This window comes from Stomoxys calcitrans, chromosome 1, assembly GCF_963082655.1.
Source record: "Stomoxys calcitrans chromosome 1, idStoCalc2.1, whole genome shotgun sequence".
Taxonomy (NCBI): domain Eukaryota; kingdom Metazoa; phylum Arthropoda; class Insecta; order Diptera; family Muscidae; genus Stomoxys; species Stomoxys calcitrans.
The window spans coordinates 106,289,563-106,298,755 of record NC_081552.1 but is presented as its reverse complement, the minus strand read 5'-3'; the positions used below and the strand labels follow the sequence as shown (position 1 = coordinate 106,298,755).

At 38.4% G+C, this 9,193-nt stretch overlaps 1 protein-coding gene across 1 annotated transcript; it reads left to right on the top strand.

Moving 5' to 3' along the window:
* Positions 1-5,804: 5,804 nt before the first annotated feature.
* On the top strand, positions 5,805-8,875 carry LOC106092145 (aminopeptidase N). Its single transcript, XM_013258917.1, has 2 exons — positions 5,805-5,880; positions 5,938-8,875. Exons 1-2 carry the CDS (start codon positions 5,848-5,850, stop codon positions 8,785-8,787), a joined length of 2,883 nt encoding a protein of 960 aa, XP_013114371.1. The 5' UTR covers positions 5,805-5,847; the 3' UTR covers positions 8,788-8,875.
* The last annotated feature ends 318 nt before the right edge of the window (positions 8,876-9,193 follow it).

Below are 9,193 nucleotides of genomic sequence, written 5' to 3'. Positions count from 1 at the left end.
TTGCAGCAGTCTTTAATCCATTTCTATTTTTGTATGGAATTACGGGACTAACATTGTTAATTCAAGTCTGCAAATCCTTGAGTTTCAAATGCAAAAAAAAAAATTTTGATTTTAATATTCATCTCTTTGTTTTAAGGATTCATGCATTTTTAATTTTAAAACGTTGTAATATTAATATAATATTTGGTTTATATCCACACTAGTCTTTTATGCTATAAGTTGCATATCTTTGGCCCGAAATTTAAACCAAAATCCTAAAATGAGGGATAAAATTTCTAAGTTTTTGTAAACTTTTTTTTTGAGTGAATATATACATATATATATATATATATATATATATATATATATATATATATATATATATATATATATATATATATATATATATATATATATATATATCCCTAACCCCAGAAAACGTCATCGCTGTGTCTTATCGATAGAAAAAACTACGTATGACGTGATCTCGGGTAAAATGCTAACAAAGTTGATTTATACAAATTCGATTTCACACATGTAACACCCTATTTTATGGGTATTCCGTTTTTTATTAACCCAAATTACATGATATTATATATGTATATCTGAAAGCTTACTAATTCCTAATGAATATGTTCCTTGTATAGATAAGAAATTCATATGCTAAATTCTGCTATGAGATTTCATATACACACCAAATGTGCTTCAAATCAGTCAAAACCTGGCATAACTTCCACATAAACCGATCTTCAAATTTGAGCTCTTTTGTGAACTTTTGCATACGGACTTATGTTCTAATGGACAAAACAGTGAAAAAAGTTTTGTTTTTGAGCGTTGCGTAGACACATGCAGTTCTGCAAAAAAAATCCCACAGGAGCAACGCACAAAAATTTAAGAGTTTTCAACTTTGACGACTGTAATCGACCTCATTCCGTATTGCCACACGTGAAGTAGTGTTTTTAGATTTCAAAATTAAAAATTCTTCACATTTTACGCGTACTTTAGTGGGATTTACAAGTAGAGTTGCAATTTTTAACGCAGCTCTAAAACATAAAGCTCAACGCTAAATGAGTTGCTATCGAACAAATTTATCTGGAGAACCAGCCGAATGCGATCCACGTTGAAGGGTAAATATGGACTCAATGCGAAGAACGCCGTGGTGCACGAGTTTCACAGAACGGTACTCGGTATTCGTTAAAAAAAAATTGTAACAAAGTGCTTAATTGGTCCGATATTGTTTGACATTGAAATTCTATTTTGCATAGAATTATGACATGAAATTGATAAAAAAGATATATGTTTAACAAATTTTTATTGCAAAAATTAAAATTTCTGTTTCTACAATAAGCAAGACCATATTGTGTTCTCTTTTACACACATTTTATGCGAACAGAAGTGCAAATGAGCCAAATATATGAGCGCATACACTACTGGATGCAAAAACAAAAGTTCTTGCTTCTCTCCCACAAAATTGCATTTTCATATCCATCCCCAATGTAATTCAAAGAAACACGTGGCTAGACAAAAATTAATTTGACAAAGAAAACTCTAGAAAGCGGAAAAACTCAATGAATTTTGATTAAAATAAATTTATATTGCGAATTGGAGCAGTACAAACAGAAAAATCCAGAATGTGAAAGCACAAATGGACGAATTGCATATATACGAAATGCACTCGAAAATATTGATCGGCATAAACACAACTACCCAACTGAATCGCTTCATTTCGATCAATGATTCGAGATATTATACGCGAAATGTTGAGGTTGGTATTCATTACGATTTATTTCAATATAAAAATTATATCTTAATTATAGGCTACAAGGAAGAAAATACATAAAGATCTTATCAGACTATATGTTCTTGTCTTAAGACATGTCACTTCTTATGTGTAATTTGTATTTTGTTATGTGTGTCAAAAGTGCCAATTTACATAGGATTCATAATTTTTGCTATTAAACTAGTAGGTTATTTGTGTATGGCATAACCTACAAATGAATTTTTTTATACCATCCACCATAGGATGGGTGTATACTAATTTCGTCATTCTGTTTGTAAGACCTCGAAATATGCGTCTGAGACCCCATAAAGAATATATGTATATTCTTGATCGTCGTGACATTTTAAGTCGAACTAGCCATGTCCGTCCGTCCGTCTGTCTGTCGAAAGCACGCTAACTTTTGAAGGAAAAGAGGTAGCCGCTTGAAATTTTGCACAAATACTTCTTATTGGTGTAGGTCGGTTGGGATTGTAAATGGGCCAAATTGGTCCATGTTTTGATATAGCTGCCATATAATCCGATCTTGGGTCTTGAATTCTTTAGCCTCTAGAGGGCGCAATTCTGATCCGATTTGACTGAAATTTCGGATGCGGTGTTTTGGTATCACTTCTAATAACTGTGCTAAGTATGGTTCAAATCGGTTCATAACCTGGTATAGCTGTCATATAAACCGATCTTGGGAGAAGGCGGAATTCTTATCCGATTTGACTGAAATTTTGCACATGGTGTTTTGATATCACTTCCAAAAACTTGTAACGACAGGTTTCTCCTCCTGTGCTGGGGTATAACTCGCGGGGGAAGGGTCCGTCACAGAAATTTATATTTGCCGAGACTAGAGTAGAGAACACGGAGTTTGTTTGGGATTCCACAATCTGTTTATTTGAATTTGGGCTATAACAATAGTTGGTGTACAAAGGCGAATACTTAACGCCGAGGCCTGGGACGGTACTCGGATATGCGGGCCAAAATGGGTGGTGGTTGGTTGATGTCGGTGGAGACCTGGAACAGTCCTCCAATCTCCGAGATGTGTTAGCCCACAGCTACACCGTGTGGGTGAAGACGGCACTTTCCGAACAAAGACGCGGTAGGGTACCACAGCGGAAGTCGGGAACGGCACTCACGGGGCGGTGATTTGGGCAGCACCGCGGGTGCAGGCGGACGAAGTGGAAGACCTGGTACAGTACTTCCTACACGGATGCTAGGTGCAGGCTAGGTTGAGCTCAGCGGCCAGTGGTTTGGTTACGGGGCAGCCGGAGTCAGCACTTCCAGGCGGAACGGTGGCGTTGCAGGGTTCGTCAGGGTTATCCGTCTAGAAAGTCGAGGTCAGGTTCCGTCGGTTGTTGAGTCAGAGTACGAACGATCGGCAGCTGTCTTGGGTGGTTATGGTGCACGAATACCGGGGCAAAGTGTTACGTAGCTTTTATGGTGCAGTAACCTCGAAAGTGACCACTGGCAAACGGCAAAGTTTAGCGAAGCTTTTACGTTGCAGTGACCACGAAAGTTCACTGTTTACGGGGCTCAAACGGCAAAGTTTATCAAGGCATTTACGTTGCAGTGACCACGAAAGTTCACTGTTTACGGGGCTCAAACGGCAAAGTTTATCAAGGCATTTACGTTGCAGTGACCACGAAAAGTCACTGTGTACGGGGCTCACACGGCGAAGTTTACCAGATATCACACGGCGCGCGAACACTGTCACTTTTGTCTTTGTCTATGTCACTAAGCACTTGTTCACTCTAATCACCGATATTTCCTTGACTTCCCCGCTTCGACTTGGCTTCTGATCCCTTTTATATGCTCATACTCATCGCAACATATTTTCCAATCCACCACGGCAGCGCTAGTCCAACACAGAATATTCTCTCTTGCAGCATACCCGCAGTGCGTATATTCGCTGCTGCTGCCGGCTGACCACCGCAAAAGCATAGCCCTTGTACGTACCACTAATGTATGTACGTTTGTTTGACTATCGTTGCTGGTTACATACCAAGTGGAGTCGTTGAGTCTGGCTGCTGTGTATATCACTGCATTTGGCTGTGATATTTGTTGGTGGCCCTACGGTAACTTGTTTTGATCACTTTTGAAAATAATTGTAAACAAGTATGAGGGCCATTCACTTTTTCGGGAAATCACTGCTTGCTTGCATAAAGTCTAAATAAGGTACATGGTAAAATTCACTATATAGATATATACGTTCTAAGATCGGTTGGGACGTACACTTAGAGAAAAATAGAAATTGACAAGGTGCACTGTGAAAAATAATTCCGTTGCAGTTAAAAACATACACTGTGAAAAAAAATAATTCCTCTTTGAAATAAGTCCCTACACTTCGAAAATTAATTGACATTAAATGAGTACACTGAGCGAAATTATAATTCATTAATTAATAGTTAAAATAGTTCAATTCATTTAACAATCCAAAATTCATTAACAATTCATTGTAACACAAATTGGGACAACACTAGTTTTACACAAATGGGACATTACAGAGTGTGGGCGGAAACGAGCCAGCGACTTCCGTCGTCACCAACTGTGCGAAGTATGGTTCAAATCGGTCCCTAACCTGATATAGCTGCTATATAAACCGATCTTGAGTTTTGGTTTCTTGAGCTTTTAGAAGGCGCAAGTCCTATCCGATTTGGCTGTAATTTTGCACGTGGTGTTTTGGTATCACTTTCAACATTTATGCGAAGTATGGTTTAAATCGGTTCATACCCTGATATAGCTGCCATATAAACCGATCTAGGATCTTGAGTCTCTAGAGAGCGCAATTCTCATCCGATTTGGCACAGATTTTGTACAACGGCTTCTCCCATGGCCTTCAACTTACGTGTGCAATATGGTATGAATCGATGTATAGCTTGACACAGCTCCCATATAAACCGATCTCCCGATTTTGATTCTTGAGCTCCGAATCGGACTATAACTTGATATAGCTCCTCCACCGACCATATTCATTATTCTTTGTTTGCCTAAAAAGAGATACTGCGCGAAGAACTCGTCATATTAATTTGGGGTTGCTGATAACAAAAATAGTTGATTTCTTTATGTGTTTTAGGTTCATTCGTATGACACAAAGTGCGCAACTTTAACAATAGCAAAATTTGACATGTCATAAAACATGAACATGTAGTGTGATGGCACCTTAAGGGAACAAAGAATTCCATCTACATGTGGACATTGTCCTTTTTAATGGTTTCGGTCTGAAGCATTTTCAAAGAAGATGTTATTGAAAGCAGTGAAACAAAAAGCAATCACGGTTGATATAGGTATACTTTGTTGTACCATTAAGATCCATACCTTTTGTAAAAATCTTTAGTTTGTAAAAAAGACAAATATATTAGGTTAGGTTAGGTTGAAAAGAGGGTGCGGTTATTAATCCGCCCCATGCCACTATTGACATACACTAAAGCCAGAAATCGGCTTGTTTTGCTCTCTAAATACAAAAAATTAACATCGAAAAACAAAATTTAAGTCTGGAATTCAGTGCTGCTTACAACATCCCTAATTTTTTTTCCATACCACGCCCCTTAGTTGGTTTATATCTGGTACTGTGTCCCCACCTAAGTACCGGTGTCTGTTAGCCGCGAAAGCCAGGCAATATTGCAACATCTCATCATATTCCCACATGCCCTAAACATGCTATCACTTGCCGCACCGATTTTGCATAAGTGAGCTCGTAGTCCTATGTGCCCTGTTATGATACCGAAAGCTTTACTGACATCCAGCTTGCTTCCTTTCAGTAATAGCCTCGTCTTCTCGCACTTGTTCCCAAATAGGTGTCGCCCTGCAGCATGTGGGCAAATTGGCATTTTTGCTGGTCTGGACTGATACCGATGTTATGCCCTTGCTGCTGCGAATGTTTCTCAAAAATATCGAACTATTCATCATTACACCATAATATATGCAGAGCCACATAAACAGTGATCGACAAAATATATGAGATTAGTGTAGGTGAGCGATGTATTTCCTTATCTGTAGTCAAATGATGATGGGCATGAAAAAATCATTATGTCAGGGTCGTTATTGATAAGGCGGTAATATACAAATTTTAAATTAAAATTCCAATATATTGAAATCAACTTTGCATGCAGATCAAAACTATGGGACCATTAAGACAGGCAAGTTGATTGTTTACCATTGGCATAAATCTGCACAATTACACGTTTTGCTTTTAGATTACACGCTGGCCACACCGGGTTAGAAATCTTCTGACAGTTGTAGTCATCTTCAATGCCATTTCAATTATTCAAGCTGAGGCCGGCTCCTACACACATTATCGTTTACCTGCATCGATACAACCGCTTCGTTATGTTCTGAAGATTATTACACCTTTAGACAATGCTGATAACTTAACATTCTCTGGCAGCGTTGCAATCCATTTTCAAGTTTTGGAGGATGCCACTAATATTACACTACATGCCCGTAATTTGTCCATTGATGATTCACGTATACAACTTACAAGCAATGAAGAGGGGAATTTTAATATCTGTCTCGATCAAGTGGAAACTGTTCCAGAACATGACTATTACATAGTGCAACTGTGCCAAACTTTAAGCAAGGACAAAGTGTATGAAATAGTTCTTAATTTTTCGGGAAATTTGAACAATGAATTTCAAGGTTATTTCGCAACTTCGTATGTCGATGAGACCACAAATGAGACAAAATGGATTACGGGTACACAATTCGAGCCAACTTGGGCCCGAAATGCTTTCCCCTGTATGGATGAACCAAATTACAAAGCTAATTTTACCATATGGCTCGGTCACAATAAGTCAATGGCGGCCATAAGCAATATGCCCTTGGACCGCCAAATACCTTTAGAGGATATGGACGGATTTGTGTGGAGTATTTTTGAAGAAAGTGTACCTATGTCCTCGTATTTGGTGGCCTACAGCGTTCTTGATTTTGTCTATAAGGAGTCAAAAATCGAGGGATCCAAAGTTGTATTCCGTACTTGGTGTAGAAAAGATTACATCGATCAATGTGAATATGGGGCAGAAGTAGCCCCAACTGTTCTTAAATTTTATGAGGATATGTTTGAAATACCTTTTCCCTTACAGAAAGTTGATCAAATTGCAATTCCCGGTTTTTTGTCTATTGCCATGGAAAATTGGGGTCTGATAATCTATTCCGAGGGTATTTTTCTATTTGAGCCCAACGTCACAACTTTGATGCAAAAGACTCCCGTTACCGGTTGCATTGCCCATGAACTTGCCCATCAATGGTTTGGCAACTTGGTCACAATGAAATGGTGGACCGATTTGTGGTTGAATGAGGGCTTCGCCACCTATGTGTCTAGCTTGGGTGTTCATCATTTGAATCCGGAACTTGACAGTTATAATATTTATTCGCTTGACAATTTATTGGAAGTTATGGAGACTGACTCTAAATCAAATAGTCATCCTGTGTCAAAATTGGTTTGGAATACCAGCAAAATTCTTGATCGGTTTGATAGCATATCTTATGCCAAAGGATCAGTCGTTCTTCGGATGATGCACCTGACTGTTGGACATGCCGCATTTTTTGGAGCCATCGGAGAATATTTGACAAAACATGAATTCCAAAATGCCGAACAGGATGAACTGTGGTCTGAGTTCACCGCAAAGGGTCATCATTTTCGTAGTATAAGACCCGAATATGATATGAAAACCATCATGGATACCTGGACGTTGTACACGGGGTTCCCTTTAGTAAAAGTTCATCGAAACTATGAAACTGGATCTTTGCAAATATCTCAAGAAAGGTTCTTAAGGAACAAGGTAAATGCCACAAGCGAGGAATCCAAAGTCTGTTGGTGGGTTCCCTTGAGCTTTACTACTGCCTCTGAATTGGACTTTAACACCACGACCCCAAAAGCATGGTTAGAATGTGACGAGTCGGGCAAAGGTATTGCACTTTCAATCAATCATGCCGCAAGTGCCAATGAATGGTTTATTTTTAATCTTCAACTGGCAGGCTTCTACAGAGTCTCATATGATGACGGAAATTGGAGGCTTCTACAGAAAGCCTTGAACAGTGATCAATTTGTCAACATTCATGTAATGAATAGGGCCCAAATTGTTGGTGATGCTTTGGCATTAGCCTTTAGTGGATATCAGGATTATGATATGGCCCTTAGCATTTTGGAATATCTAACAAGGGAGCATGAATATCTTCCATGGAAAATAGCATTAGATGACCTTAGTGAAATCTATTCAATGGTAAAATATTTTCCAAAGGAAATCGCCTACTTTAAAACCTACATGCAGTATATTCTGGAACCAATTTATTATCGTATGGGCGGTCTTAACGACACCTATGGCATCGATGGGGAACCAACACATTCTCAGATGTTACTCAAGAACTTGGTAACCGACTGGGCTTGTAGACTGGAATTATATGACTGCACTAATTCGGCCATCAAATACTTTGAACAATGGAAAATGGCAGAGCACCCCGACGAAGAAAATCCGATACCCACCGATTTGAGGACAACTGTCTATTGTACGGCCATTAAATATGGTGACGCTGACGACTGGAAGTTCCTATGGCGTCGTTATAAGAAGAATCCAGCTAAAGAGGTCGAAATGGCTACAGTTATTGCAGCCTTAGGATGTTCCCTAAATAAGACATTGTTGAGTGAATATATTACGGCGTTGTTCACGGAGGATACAGAAATATGGGAAAATGATGTAACATTGGGCTTCGATACCATAGCAACTGATGAAACTGGTTTAACCGTCGCTTGGGAATATCTCATCGTGAATATTGAAGCATTACATGTAGCTCACCAAGAAATTGACTACATGGCGGACACTATATCTGATCAAATAATTTCTTCCGCCCAGCTAGCAAAACATATCAATTTTATTAACACAAACAAAGAACGTTTTAAAGATGCCGAAGTCCGAGTGAAGTACGCCCACGGAAATGCAAATCCGAGAATTCATTGGGTTGAACATAATTTAGAGAAAATTATATCACAAATACAGAGTCGTTTATCAAGCATGGGCATGATATTCTCTAACACGATGAAAATGCAATAGAAAATAAATTGTAGTATGTTTTGTAGATATGTGTAGGTAAATAGCTAAAGATAAGTCAAATAAAATGTTAAATAATTTTAGTCTTTCATTTTCTTTTTTTTTTTGATTAACTCTTTTGAAACACATTACCAATCAATTTCTTAGATAAACAAGTAAAAAGGTGTTAAGTTCCGCCGGGCTGAACTTTGGATACCCACCACCTCGGGTATATATGTAAACCACCTTCCATCAAAATCCGGCGAAAATCGCATACCTTATGTCCCATAGCAGTTATATCGAAATATGTTCCGATTTGGACCAAATACTAATAAGTACAAGTCATTGTTCAATTGTGTATAGCAAAATATAGGTCTTTTTAGTAGATATATCTAAAAATAAACCGATCTGAACCATATACGACACAGAT